The 15,185-nt window shown below is 55.5% G+C and overlaps 1 protein-coding gene across 2 annotated transcripts in view; it reads left to right on the top strand.

Moving 5' to 3' along the window:
- The window catches only part of acap1 (ArfGAP with coiled-coil, ankyrin repeat and PH domains 1), a 164,448-nt gene that overhangs the window by 91,546 nt on the left and 57,717 nt on the right, over positions 1-15,185 (top strand). For both annotated transcript variants that reach the window (XM_070863210.1, XM_070863211.1), the window contains exons 7-9: positions 692-875; positions 2,567-2,611; positions 4,623-4,718. In XM_070863210.1, the coding sequence (XP_070719311.1) occupies positions 692-875; positions 2,567-2,611; positions 4,623-4,718 (325 nt within the window). The remainder of the gene's footprint in view (positions 1-691; positions 876-2,566; positions 2,612-4,622; positions 4,719-15,185) is intronic.

Below are 15,185 nucleotides of genomic sequence, written 5' to 3'. Positions count from 1 at the left end.
ATCTACCCTGTCAAGCCCCCTCAGTATCTTGTACGTTTCAATAAGAACACCTCTCATTCTGCTAAATTCCAATGAGTATAGGCCTGACCTGCTCAACCTATAGAACATAAGAAATAGGAGCAGGAGTAGGCCATACGGCCCCTCGAGCCTGCTCTGTCATTTAATAAGATCATGGCTGATCCGATCATGGACTCAGCTCCACTTCCCCCCCCGTTCCCCATAACCCCTTATTCCCTTATCGGTTAAGAAACTGTCTATCTCTGTCTTAAATATATTCAATGTCCCAGCTTCCACAGCTCTCCGAGGCAGCGAATTCCACAGATTTACAACCCTCTGAGAGAAGAAATTTCTCCTCATCTCAATTTTCAATGGGCAGCCGCTTATTCTAAGATCATGCCCCCTAGTTCTAGTCTCCCCCATCAGTGGAAACTTCATAACCTTTCTTCAAGTACTGTGACCCAGTAAAATCTGCCCTTTTTTAATGTTGCTTCTATTTAATCACAGTTCTGGAAAAGCGTTTTAAAAAGAACTTTCGTTGACAATTGTTCAATAATAACTTGCATTTACACAGAGCCTTTGAAGTAATAAAGTCCCAGCGGAGGGGTTGCCAACGAGGCTTGTCCTGGTAATGAAATGAGGCTTTTCGCTCCTGTTCCCCCAAATAATTCCTTCCATTTTCTTTCTGTCTCAGGGATGTGAGGAAGTTCAAGGACACGAAGAAACATTTCGACAAAAGCAGCGAGGATCTGGAGAACGCTTTGAACAGAAATGCTCAGGCTCCCCCCAAGAAACAGCACGAGGTGGATGAGGCCACTGGAGCCCTCCTGACCGCTCGGAGATCCTTCCGATACATCTCGCTGGACTATGTGCTCCAGGTGAGGGCTCTTCCCGACATTCCCACCTCAGAACAGGAATTAGACCTTTCGGCCCCTCCAGCCTGTTCCGCCATTCACTGAGATCAAGGCTGATCTGTACCTCAACTCTATATACCCGCCTTGGTTCTGTAACCCTTCATCATCATAGGCAGTCCCTCGGAATCGAGGAAGACTTGCTTCCACTCTTAAAATGAGTCCTTAGGTGACTGAACAGTCCAATACGAGAACCACAGTCCCTGTCACAGGTGGGACAGACAGTGGTTGAGGGAAGGGGAGGGTGGGACTGGTTTGCCGCACGCTCCTTCCGCTGCCTGCGCTTGGTTTCTGCACGCTCTCGGCGACGAGACTCGAGGTGCTCAGCGCCCTCCCGGATGCACTTCCTCCACTTAGGGCGGTCTTTGGCCAGGGACTCCCAGGTGTCGGTGGGGATGTTGCACTTTATCAGGGAGGCTTTGAGGGTGTCCTTGTAACGTTTCCTCTGCCCACCTTTGGCTCGCTTGACGTGAAGGAGTTCCGAGTAGAGCGCTTGCTTTGGGAGTAACCCTTAATAAGTCCCTTTGGGAGTAAGCGTATCAGTCTCACTTTTGAAATTTCCAGTTGACCCCCGGCCTCAGCAGCTTTTTGGGGGAGAGAGTTCCAGATTCCCACGGCCCTTTGTGTGAAGAAGTGCTTCCTGACATCACCCTGAACGGCCTGGCTCTCATTTTAAGGTGAAGCCCCCTTGTTCTGGACTCCCCCCCCACCAGAGGGAATAGTTTCTCTCTCTATCTACACCATCAATTCATTTAATCATCTTAAACACCTCGATTAGATCGCCCCTTAATCTTATAGTCCGATAGATTTAGGGTATGGAATGTCTTGAGTATTGAGAAAAGCTGATGTCAACCAGCTCTCTGAGTGTTTTCCCCACATTAGAGGAACAGATACCCAGCGCCCAGAACAGAAATGGGAAACTCATGGTATAACTGGAAGTGTTTGATGGGACAGTGTAGAGGGAGCTTTACTCTGTATCTAACCCCGTGCTGTACCTGCCCTGGGAGTGTTTGATGGGACAGTGCAGAGGGAGCTTTACTCTGTATCTAACCCCGTGCTGTACCTGCCCTGGGAGTGTTTTATGGGACAGTGTAGAGGGAGCTTTACTCTGTGTCTAACCCCGTGCTGTACCTGCCCTGGGAGTGTTTGATGGGACAGTGTAGAGGGAGCTTTACTCTGTATCTAACCCCCTGTACTTGCCCTGGGAGTGTTTGATGGGACAATGTAGAGGGAGCTTTACTCTGTATCTAACCCCGTGTTGTACCTGCCCTGGGAGTGTTTGATGGGACAGTGTAGAGGGAGCTTTACTCTGTATCTAACCCCGTGCTGTACCTGCCCTGGGAGTGTTTGATGGGACAGTGTAGAGGGAGCTTTACTCTGTATCTAACCCCCTGTACCTGCCCTGGGAGTGTTTGATGGGACAGTGTAGAGGGAGCTTTATTCTGTATCTAACCCCGTGCTGTACCTGCCCTGGGAGTGTTTGATGGGACAGTGTAGAGGGAGCTTTACTCTGTATCTAACCCCGTGCTGTACCTGCCCTGGGAGTGTTTGATGGGACAGTGTAGAGGGAGCTTTACTCTGTATCTAACCCATGGTGTATACATCAACACATTTTTCAGAATTTATTTGACGTGCTTTGCTATATTATTTTGTTCTAGATAAACGTTATTCAAGCAAAGAAGAAGAATGAAGTGTTGCAGTTTGTGAGTATGTTTTTGACTTCCCTCCTTTTGCCACTTTTGGCCAACTTTTGGCCAACGTGGATGAATGGCTGACCCCTGACCATGCCTGCCCTCGAGTCATCAGTTGATCAAAGTTGCGTGTGATTGGAAGATGGTCCTGCTCCTTGGGCACTCAACCATGCAGGGTCGTACTCCCACGGCCACCCTCTGGTCCCTCACCCGGGAGCCAAGAGAGTGTGCCTCAGAGAAGTTACAGCTCCCCTGTCCTCATCCTCATCCCGAGCACACGATCCTAGGGTCTTAAGAGAATTAGCGGCAAGGATAGTGGATGCATTGGTTATAATTTACCAACATTCCCTGGATTCTGGGGAAGTCCTGGCAGATTAGAAAACTACAAATGTAACGCCCCTATTTAAAAAAGGAGGCAGACAAAAAGCAGGAAACTATAGACCAGTTAGCCTAACATCTGTGGTTGGGAAAATGTTGGAGTCCATTATTAAAGAAGCAGCAGCAGGACATTTGGAAAAACATAATTCGGTCAGGCAGAGTCAGCATGCATTTATGAAAGGGAAGTCATGTTTGACAAATTTGCTCTAATTCTTTGAGGATGTAATGAACAGGGTGGATAAAGGGGAACCAGTGGATGTGGTGTATTTGGATTTCCAGAAGGCACATAAAAGGTTACTGCACAAGATAAAAGTTCACGGGGTTGGGGGTAATATATTAGCATGGATAAAGAATTAGCTGATGAACAGAAAACAGAGAGTCGGGATAAATGGTTCATTCTCGGGTAGTCAATCAGTAACTAGTGGAGTACCACAGGGATCAGTGCTGGGACCCCAACTATTTACAATCTATATTAACGACTTGGAAGAAGGGACTGAGTGTAATGTAGCCAAGTTTGCTGACGATACAAAGATGGGAGGAAAAGCAATGTGTGAGGAGGACACAAAAAATCTGCAAAAGGACATAGACAGGCTCAGTGAGTGGGCAAAAATTTGGCAGATGGAGTATAATGTTGGAAAGTGTGAGGTCATGCACTTTGGCAGAAAAAAATCGAAGAGTAAGTTATTATTTAAATGGAGAAAGACTGCAAAGTGCTGCAGTACAGCGGGACCTGGGGGTACTTGTACATGAAACACAAAAGGCTAGTATGCAGGTACAGCAAGTGATCAGGAAGGCCAATGGTATCTTGGCCTTTATTGCAAAGAGGATGGAGTATAAAAGCAGGGAAGTCTTGCTACAGTTATACAGGGTATTGGTGAGGCCACACCTGGAACACTGCGTGCAGTTTTGGTTTCCATACTTAAGAAAGGATATACTTGCTTTGGAGGCAGTTCAGAGAAGGTTCACTCGGTTGATTCTGGGGATGAGGGGGTTGACTTATGAGGAAAGGTTGAGTAGGTTGGGCCTCTACTCATTGGAATTCAGAAGAATGAGAGGTGATCTTATCGAAACGTATAAGATTATGAGGGGGCTTGACAAGGTGGATGCAGAGAGGATGTTTCCACTGATGGGGGAGACTAGAACTAGGGGGCATGGTCTTAGAATAAGGGGCCGCCCATTTAAAACTGAGATGAGGAGGAATTTCTTCTCTCAGTGGGTTGTAAATCTGTGGAATTCTCTGCCTCAGAGAGCTGTGGAAGCTGGGACATTGAATAAATTTAAGACAGAGATGGACAGTTTCTTAACCGATAAAGGAATAAGGGGTTAAGGGGAGCGGGCGGGGAAGTGGAGCTGAGTCCATGATCGGATCAGCCATGATGGTATTGAATGGCGGAGCAGGCTCGAGGGGCCGTATGGCCGACTCTTGCTCCTATTTCTTATGTTCTTATGTACCGGCACTGAGTGGGGATTGGGCAATGTGTTGTCAATGGCTCAGTACCACATTGGATGGGCAGTGCCCACATCTACTGGGTTAAGTTTGCCTTCATTATTTTTGTACTTTGCTGTAAAAATAATTCCAGGCCGTTTGAGGTGACTCGGCCTGTGGCTTCCATTGCCGCCTGACCTTCGCTCTGGTTGGTTGCAGATGGTGTCGTTCATGGATGCGCAGTCCAGCTACTTCACTCAGGGCTACGAGACACTCAAGCGGCTCGAGAGCTACAGGAAGAAGCTCGCCGAGCAGGTAGGGTGTGGAGCGAGGTGCCGATGGCCTTGAGCTGCCGGGTGGGATCTGCCAGTGCCGGGCTGTCGGTGCCCTTCCACGCGCCGGAGGGACTGGAGTGCATCATCACCCCCGCCAACCGAATTTTAATTTAAGATTACCGTCAATTTGTTTACTGTGTCGGTTTTAGTGCCCCCCCCCCCCCCATTTTAATCAGGGGCCGCTTGATTTAGAGGCGCAACTTTAAAATGTTGGGAGCTGTGAGCTTGTGAAGGAAGCAGGTGAAACTTCTGTCTGCCTGCCTGCCTGCAACCTGAGTCTGCAGGAGAGAAGGAAGAGGTCTGCTGGATTAACACCTTGAGGGGGAGGAGGAGAGCAAGAGCTGCTCGCATCACTGCTCCCACAGAGGTGGAGAGAGAGGAGAAAAATAAAAGCTGTGCTGTCAGTGGCTCAGCGGTAGAATAGCTTCGTACAGTTACCGCACAATCCCACTTGTCATCACCGGCAGTCCCTCGGAATCGAGGAAGACTTGCTTCCGCTCTAAAAATGAGTTCTTAGGTGGCTGAACAGTCCAATACGAGAACCACAGTCCCTGTCACAGGTGGGACAGACAGTGGTTGAGGGAAGGGAAGGGTGGGACTGGTTTGCCGCACGCTCCTTCCGCTGCCTGCGCTTGGTTTCTGCACGCTCTCGGCGACGAGACTCGAGGTGCTCAGCGCCCTCCCGGATGCACTCCCTCCACTTAGGGCGGACTGGTCTTTGGCCAGGGACTTCCAGGTGTCGGTGGGGATGTTGCACTTTATCAGGGGAGGCTTTGAGGGTGGGCCCTTGTAACGTTTCCTCTGCCCACCTTTGGCTCGTTTGCCGTGAAGGAGTTCCGAGTAGAGCGCTTGCTTTGGGAGTCTCGTGTCGGGCATGTGGACAATGTGGCCCTGCCCAGCGGAGCTGATCGAGTGTGGTCAGTGCTTCGATTCTGGGGATGTTGGCCTGGTCGAGGACACTAATGTCAGCCCGCTGTCAGGAACTTTCTGATTTCTCACTGCCCACGACCGCTTTTGTTCAGATCTGTCTTGTCCATCTCTCTTTGTGTGCCTCCCTCACGCTGCCTGTATGTGTCTCTGTCTCACTTGCTGTGTCATTGCCCCTGTGTGTAACTCTCTCTGTCCCTGTGTGCGTGTGTATGTACCTGTGTCTCTCTGTGTGGAAGACAAATGCACACAGGGAATTGTAGGCAATGATGGATGGAAGCATAAACTTACAAAGGGGGACCGAGAGATTAAGTGAATGGGCAAACTGTGGCAAACGGATTTCAATGTCGGCAAATGTGAGGTCATCCACTTTGCACCTAAAAAGGATAAGACAGGGTACTTTCTGAATGGAGAAAGGCTAAAAATGGTGAAGGTTTAAAGAGACTTGGGTGCCCAGGTACATAGAAACATAGAAAATAGGAGCAGTAGTAGGCCATTCGGCCCCTCGAGTCTGCACCGCCATTCAATATGATCATGGCTGATCCTCTATCTCAACACCATATTCCCGCTTTCTCCCCATACCCCTTGATGCCTTTTGTGTCTAGAAATCTATCTATCTCCCTCTTAAATATATTCAGTGACTTGGCCTCCACAGCGCTTCTGTGGTAGAGAATTCCACAGGTTCACCACCCTCGGAGTGAAAACATTTCTCCTCATCTCGCTCCGAAATTTCCTACCCCATATCCTGAGACTGTGACCCCTTGTTCTAGACTTCCCAGCCCCGGGGAAACATCCTCCCCGCATCCAGTCTATCCAACCCCGTCAGAATTTTATACCTTTCAATGAGAGCCCCTCTCATTCTTCTAAACTCCAGTGAATACAGGCCTAGTCGACCCAATCTCTCCTCATAGATCATTAAAATGTCTCGGGACAGATACAGAAAATGATGAAGAAGGCTAATGGGACGCTGGCCTTTATATCGAGAGGACCAGAACACAAGGGGGTAGAAGTTATGCTGCAGCTGTACAAAGCCCTGGTTAGACCACACCTGGAGCACTGTGAGCAGTTCTGGGCCCTACATCTTGGGGAGGGTATATTGGCCTTGGAGGGAGTGCGCGTAGGTTTACCAGAATGATACCCGGACTTCAAGGGTAAAGTTACAAGGAGAGGTTACACAAACTAGGGTTGTATTCCCTACAATTTAGAAGGTTAAGGGGTGATCTGATCAAAGTTTTCCTGATATTAAGGGGAACGATAGGGTAGATAGAGAGAGACTATTGCCGCTGGTTGGGGAGTCTTGGACTAGGGGCACAGTCTAAAAATTAGAGCCAAACCTCCCAGGAGTGAAATTAGGAAACACTTCTACACACACAGGGTGGTAGAAATTTGGAAATTTGGAACTCTCTTCCCCAAACGCAATTGATGCCGGGTCAATTGGTAATTTTAAATCTGAGATTGATAGCTTTCTGTTAACCAAAGGTATTGAGGGATATGGGCCAAAGATGGGTGGATGGAGTTAGGTCACAGATCAGCCACGATCTCATTGAATAGCGCAGTAGACTCAAGGGGCTGAATGGCCGACTCCTGTTACTATATTCCTTTCTGTGCTGCTTTGTGATTGTGTCATTAGTGGGAGTGGGACTGATTGGTTCACTCTTTCAAAGAGCCGGCACAGGAACGATGGGCCGAATAGCCCCCTTGGCTGCTGTATCATTCTATGTTTCTATGAAATTGCTGGACTGTGAACACAATATTGAGGTTTCTGATGTTGGGCCCTCTGCACTGGGAGGTTTTGCTGACAATCGAGACGCGTTTGGTAATTGGAAGCGCTGTTTCCCCCTTGCGTCTTGTCCCAGCTCAAAGTGCGCGTCGTGTGTTATATCGGGTGTTGCAGGAGCCAGTGCGGTGCGTACAACAACAACAACTTGCATTTATACAGCGCCTTTAACGTAGGAAAACATCCCAAGTCGCTTAGCGAGCGATCGTGCTGGCTGAAGGCAGGTGAGGAGTCTGGTGTCACATGCTGGGAAGATCAGGGACAATGGCCTCCTGCTGACCATTTCCACATCTTTGTAATAACCCAACAGAGGCAAAATCAACAACAAATTGTAGTTATCATCATCATCACAGGCTGTCCCTCGAGTTGAGGATGACTTGCTTCCCCACCAAAAGGGATGAGTTCACAGGTGTTTCAGTGAAGGACCCGATGTTCCAGTCCTGAACTCGAAGGGTGGAAGATGCCTGTGGGTGGATTGTTTTAACGTGGGGTGACCGTTGCACACCAGCCACCACACGGGGCTTGACAGAGCGAGGTCTCGGTCCAGGGGCAAAGGTTAACCAGGACGACTGGAGACCAGCTCCGCTGCATGGACCTAGTGCACACACATATCGCAGTGTGGGCTGGGCCCGTGCTGCCCCTGGGCCCTCGCCTCTTCTGGGCCACGAACCCTCATTTGCCGCACCTCCGCCCCGATCCCTCGCCGCTCCTCCGCCCCGATCTCTCGCCGCTCCTCTGCCCCGATCTCTCGCCGCTCCTCCGCCCCGATCTCTCGCCGCTCCTCCGCCCCGATCTCTCGCCGCTCCTCCGCCACGATCTCTCGCCGCTCCTCCGCCCCGATCTCTCGCCGCTCCTCCGCCACGATCTCTCGCCGCTCCTCCGCCCCGATCTCTCGCCGCTCCTCCGCCACGATCTCTCGCCGCTCCTCCGCCCCGATCTCTCGCCGCTCCTCCGCCACGATCTCTCGCCGCTCCTCCGCCACGATCTCTCGCCGCTCCTCCGCCCCGATCTCTCGCCGCTCCTCCGCCACGATCTCTCGCCGCTCCTCCGCCCCGATCTCTCGCCGCTCCTCCGCCCCGATCTCTCGCCGCTCCTCCGCCACGATCTCTCGCCGCTCCTCCGCCACGATCTCTCGCCGCTCCTCCGCCACGATCTCTCGCCGCTCCTCCGCCACGATCTCTCGCCGCTCCTCCGCCACGATCTCTCGCCACGATCTCTCGCCACGATCCCTCGCCGCTCCTCCGCCCCGATCTCTCGCCGCTCCTCCGCCCCGATCTCTCGCCGCTCCTCCGCCGCGATCCCTCGCCGCTCCTCCGCCGCGATCCCTCGCCGCTCCTCCGCCACGATCCCTCGCCGCTCCTCCGCCCCGATCCCTCGCCGCTCCTCCGCCACGATCCCTCGCCGCTCCTCCGCCACGATCCCTCGCCGCTCCTCCGCCCCGATCTCTCGCCGCTCCTCCGCCCCGATCTCTCGCCGCTCCTCCGCCACGATCTCTCGCCGCTCCTCCGCCACGATCTCTCGCCGCTCCTCCGCCCCGATCTCTCGCCGCTCCTCCGCCCCGATCTCTCGCCGCTCCTCCGCCGCGATCTCTCGCCGCTCCTCCGCCGCGATCTCTCGCCGCTCCTCCGCCGCGATCTCTCGCCGCTCCTCCGCCGCGATCTCTCGCCGCTCCTCCGCCGCGATCTCTCGCCGCTCCTCCGCCGCGATCTCTCGCCGCTCCTCCGCCGCGATCTCTCGCCGCTCCTCCGCCGCGATCTCTCGCCGCTCCTCCGCCCCGATCTCTCGCCGCTCCTCCGCCCCGATCTCTCGCCGCTCCTCCGCCCCGATCTCTCGCCGCTCCTCCGCCACGATCTCTCGCCGCTCCTCCGCCCCGATCTCTCGCCGCTCCTCCGCCACGATCTCTCGCCGCTCCTCCGCCCCGATCTCTCGCCGCTCCTCCGCCACGATCTCTCGCCGCTCCTCCGCCCCGATCTCTCGCCGCTCCTCCGCCCCGATCTCTCGCCGCTCCTCCGCCACGATCTCTCGCCGCTCCTCCGCCACGATCTCTCGCCGCTCCTCCGCCACGATCTCTCGCCGCTCCTCCGCCGCGATCTCTCGCCGCTCCTCCGCCGCGATCTCTCGCCGCTCCTCCGCCGCGATCTCTCGCCGCTCCTCCGCCGCGATCCCTCGCCGCTCCTCCGCCCCGATCCCTCGCCGCTCCTCCGCCACGATCCCTCGCCGCTCCTCCGCCACGATCCCTCGCCGCTCCTCCGCCCCGATCTCTCGCCGCTCCTCCGCCCCGATCTCTCGCCGCTCCTCCGCCCCGATCTCTCGCCGCTCCTCCGCCACGATCTCTCGCCGCTCCTCCGCCACGATCTCTCGCCGCTCCTCCGCCACGATCTCTCGCCGCTCCTCCGCCACGATCTCTCGCCGCTCCTCCGCCACGATCTCTCGCCGCTCCTCCGCCCCGATCTCTCGCCGCTCCTCCGCCCCGATCTCTCGCCGCTCCTCCGCCCCGATCTCTCGCCGCTCCTCCGCCACGATCTCTCGCCGCTCCTCCGCCACGATCTCTCGCCGCTCCTCCGCCACGATCCCTCGCCGCTCCTCCGCCGCGATCCCTCGCCGCTCCTCCGCCCCGATCTCTCGCCGCTCCTCCGCCACGATCCCTCGCCGCTCCTCCGCCACGATCCCTCGCCGCTCCTCCGCCACGATCCCTCGCCGCTCCTCCGCCCCGATCCCTCGCCGCTCCTCCGCCCCGATCTCTCGCCGCTCCTCCGCCCCGATCTCTCGCCGCTCCTCCGCCACGATCTCTCGCCGCTCCTCCGCCACGATCTCTCGCCGCTCCTCCGCCCCGATCTCTCGCCGCTCCTCCGCCCCGATCTCTCGCCGCTCCTCCGCCCCGATCTCTCGCCGCTCCTCCGCCACGATCTCTCGCCGCTCCTCCGCCACGATCTCTCGCCGCTCCTCCGCCACGATCTCTCGCCACGATCTCTCGCCACGATCCCTCGCCGCTCCTCCGCCCCGATCTCTCGCCGCTCCTCCGCCCCGATCTCTCGCCGCTCCTCCGCCACGATCTCTCGCCGCTCCTCCGCCACGATCCCTCGCCGCTCCTCCGCCGCGATCTCTCGCCGCTCCTCCGCCCCGATCTCTCGCCGCTCCTCCGCCACGATCCCTCGCCGCTCCTCCGCCACGATCCCTCGCCGCTCCTCCGCCACGATCCCTCGCCGCTCCTCCGCCCCGATCTCTCGCCGCTCCTCCGCCCCGATCTCTCGCCGCTCCTCCGCCACGATCTCTCGCCGCTCCTCCGCCACGATCTCTCGCCACGATCTCTCGCCACGATCCCTCGCCGCTCCTCCGCCCCGATCTCTCGTCACTCATCTCTTGTCACATCTCAGTGACAATGTCTCACCGCTCCTCCGCCTCAATCATTCCTCTAATTCTGCCCTCTTGATACAACATCGTGTATTTATATAGCACCTTTAACATAGTAAAACGTCACAAGGCACAGAAGTATAATGAGATTTTAAAAATTGACACTGAGCCACAGAAGTAGAAATTAGGACAGGTGACCAAATATTTGGTCAAAGAGGTCGGTTTTAAGGAGGAAAGAGAGGTAGAGAAGCGGAGAGGTTTAGGGAGGGAGTTCCAGAGCTTGGGGCCCAGGCAACAGAAGGCACGGCCACCGATGGTGGAGCGATTATAATCAGGGATGGTCAGCAGGGCAGAATTAGAGGAGTGCAGAGATCTCGGGGAGTTGTGGGGCTGGAGGAGATTACAGAGATAGGGAGGGGCGAGGGCCATGGAAGGATTTGAACACAAGGATGAGAATTTGAAATCGAGGCGCTGCCTAACCGGGAGCCAATGTAGGTCAGCGAGCACAGGGGGTGATGGGTGAGTGGAACTCGGTGCGAGTTAGGACACGAGGCAGTGAGCACAGGGGGTGATGGGTGAGCGGGACTTGGTGTGAGTTAGGACACGGGGTCAGCGAGCACAGGGGGTGATGGGTGAGTGGAACTCGGTGCGAGTTAGGACACGAGGCAGTGAGCACAGGGGGTGATGGGTGAGCGGGACTTGGTGTGAGTTAGGACACGGGGTCAGCGAGCACAGGGGGTGATGGGTGAGCGGGACTTGGTGTGAGTTAGGACACGGGGTCAGCGAGCACAGGGGGTGATGGGTGAGTGGGACTGGGTGCGAGTTAGGACACGGGGCAGCGAGCACAGGGGGTGATGGGTGAGCGGGACTCGGTGCGAGTTAGGACACGGGGTCAGCGAGCACAGGGGGTGATGGGTGAGTGGGACTGGGTGCGAGTTAGGACACGGGGCAGCGAGCACAGGGGGTGGTGGGTGAGCGGGACTGGGTGCGAGTTAGGACACGGGGCAGCCGAGTTTTGTATCACCTCTAGTTTATGTCGGGTAGAATGTGGGAGGCCAGCCAGGAGTGTGTTGGAATAGTCAAGTCTGGAGGTAAAAAAGGCACGGATGAGGGTTTCAGCAGCAGATGAGCTGAGGCAGGGGCGGAGACGGGCGATGTTATAGAGGTGGAAATAGTCTTCAGTTATGCCCGGTCAGAAAGAGGCTTGAGTTGGGCACATAGACGCAGCGAAGAGAGGGAGGCACACAGACCAAAACAGAGAGAAGTACACAGATCATAGAATCACAGACATTTACAGCATGGAAGGAGGCCATTCGGCCCATCGTGTCCGTGCCGTCTGACAAAGAGCTATCCAGCCTAATCCCACTTTCCAGCTCTTGGTCCGTAGCCCTGTAGGTTACGGCACTTCAGGTGCACATCCAGGTAATTTTTAATTGTGGGGAGGGTTTCTGTCTCTAAGGGATTATGGGATTATATGGAGCGGTCGGGGAAGTGGAGCTGAGTCCATGATCGGATCAGCCATGATCTTATTGAATGGCGGAGCAGGCTCGAGGGGCTGTATGACCTACTCCTGCTCCTAGTTCTTATGTTCTTATGTAGGAGTGCTCCCTCCCGGTGCCTCTCAGGCTCCCCCACCATCACACGCCCTCCACCGCCCCCAGCCGTACTCATACAACTATTTTAGCTGAAACAATAATCAAACGCCCCCTGATTAAAGGGCGGGGGGCACTAAAACCGACACTTTAAACAAATTCAACTTTTGACATTAAACTTAAATCAAATTAAAATTTGGTTGCCGGGGGTGATGATGCACTCCAGTCCCTCCGGCGCCCACCTCCTGCGGAAGGCCGCGAGCGTACCGGTGGACACCGCGTGCTCCAGGGACACCCCGGCTCGGATGTAACCGCAGAAGAGAGGCAGGCAGTTGGGCTGAACGACCCCCTCGATCAACCGCTGCCTGGACCGGCTGATGGCCCCCTTGGCCAGGCCCAGGAGCGCCATACTCATACAAACCACGCCCCCTCAGGATCAGACTTCCGGGGTTGGGGAATGGACCCACCATGGGATCGGACTCTGCTCCCCCACTCCCAGGGTCAGGGATCAGACCCTCCATGGGGTTGGGAATCGGACCCATTTGGTCCTGTGGCACCCCCCCCCCCCCCTCCGACTGGAAGCCAAGCCTGACCTCTGGCAGGGGAAGCTGTCGCTGACAGAGGACGCGAGCTGTGGAGTTCAATCTGTGCAGCATGCGGGTAAACCTGATTTCCGCGCGTTACCGGACCACACACACCTCGCCCCCTCCCCCGTCCCTCCTGACCCTGCTCCCAGCCCATCAGGATGTAACAAATCCCCCCAGGGAATCAGATAGAGAGAGTGAAAGAGGGAGACACACAGACTGACATAGAGAGACTGAGACAGCAAGAGAGAGAGACAAACAGTTGCTTGATTTCTGTCTCCCTGTGTCCTGTGTGTGGGAGCTTGCTGTGCGCTAATTGGCTGCCGCGTTTCCCACATTACAGCAGTGACTACAATTCAAAAAGCACTTCATTGGCTGTAAAGCGCTTTGGGATGTCTGGTGGTCGTGAAAGGCGCGATAGAAATCTGTACGCTGACTTTGGATGCACTGTAGAGTAGACACCTCAAATCGCTGGAGATATATCACCAACGATGTCTCCGCAAGATCGAACAAATCCCCTGGGAGGACAGACGCACCCACGTTAGCATCCTCATCCAGGCCAACATCCCCAGCATCGAAGCACTGACCACACTCGACCAGCTCCGCTGGGCAGGCCACATTTTCCACATGCCCCAGACACGAGACTCCCAAAGCAAGCGCTCTACTCGGAACTCCTTCACGGCAAACAGGCCAAAGGTGGACAGAGGAAACGTTACAAGGACAACCTCAAAGCCTCCCTGATAAAGTGCAACATCCCCACCGACATCTGGGGGTCCCTGGCCAAAGACCGTCCTAAGTGGAGGAAGTGCATCCGGGAGGGCGCTGAGCACCTCGAGTCTCATCGCCGAGAGCATGCAGAAACCAAGCACAGGCAGCGGAAGGAGCGTGCGGCAAACCAGTCCCACCCACCCCTTCCCTCAACCGCTGTCTGTCCCACCTGTGACAGGGACTGTGGCTCTCGTATTGGACTGTTCAGTCACCTAAGGACTCATGTTAAGAGTGGAAGCAAGTCTTCCTCGATTCCGAGGGACTGCCTTTGATGATGCTGCCTGTGTCCTCCCAGGGTCACCCTGCTCACAGTCCGCAGCAACAGGCAGGCAGGAAGCAGTGGCACTGGGAGAAATCACAGCCTTGGGTCCTTGAAACAACAGGATGTTCCCGTAACTCTCAGTCCCGGGGATTCAGCGCTTGTCGGAGCAAGGCACAAAGCAGGGACATGCGATAGGAAGTAGCTCCGAGACGTCCACTCGGCAGTATGACTGGGAGCAGAGTGGGATCGGCGTGTTTCCGAATGGGCAACTGGCAGGTCCTGGCTGGAGGCAGGGTCTGTATCAGCTTGTTTGTTGTTGCCGTGTGTGGAATGGTTGTGTGATCTCTAACTCTCGGTGTTATTGTGGTGTCAGCCGTGGCTCACTGGACAGCACCCTCACCTCCCGGTCAGAAGGTCCTGCGTTCAAGCCCCACTCCAGAGACATAGAATCGAGGCTGGCCCTCCCAGTGCAGTACTGAGGGAGCCCCGCACTGTCGGAGGGGCAGTACTGAGGGAGCGCCGCACTGTCGGAGGGGCGGTACTGAGGGAGTGCCGCACTGTCGGAGGGACAGTACTGAGGGAGTGCCGCACTGTCGGAGGGGCTGTACTGAGGGAGCGCCGTACTGCGCTGTCGGAGAGACAGTACTGAGGGAGCGTTGCACTGTCGGAGGGGCAGTACTGAGGGAGCGCCGCACTGTCGGAGGGGCAGTACTGAGGGAGTGCCGCACTGTCGGAGGGGCAGTACTGAGGGAGCGTTGCACTGTCGGAGGGGCAGTACTGAGGCAGTGCCGCACTGTTGGAGGGGCAGTACTGAGGGAGCGCCGCACTGTCGGAGGGGCAGTACTGAGGCAGTGCCGCACTGTCGGAGGGGCAGTACTGAGGGAGCGTTGCACTGTCGTATGAGATGCTAAGTGGTAGTCCCGTCTGCTCTCTCAGGTGGATGAAAAAGAAAATTTTGAAGAAGAGCAAGGGAATTCTCCCCATTGTCCTAGGACCAATGTTCATCCCTCAACCAACACAATTGAAAAACAATTGCTGTGGGTGGGAGCTTGCTGTGAGCAAATTGGCTGCCGCGTTTCCTACTTTACAACAGTGACTACACTCCAAAAGTACTTCATTGGCTGTAAACGCGCTTTGGGACATCCTGAGGCCGTGAAAGTAGAGCACCAGGTTCCGTTGACATAAA

The sequence above is a fragment of the Pristiophorus japonicus genome, chromosome 20, assembly GCF_044704955.1.
Source record: "Pristiophorus japonicus isolate sPriJap1 chromosome 20, sPriJap1.hap1, whole genome shotgun sequence".
NCBI lineage: Eukaryota > Metazoa > Chordata > Chondrichthyes > Pristiophoridae > Pristiophorus > Pristiophorus japonicus.
The sequence above is the reverse complement of the archived record's forward strand: the minus strand, read 5'-3'. Positions and strand labels throughout refer to the sequence as shown.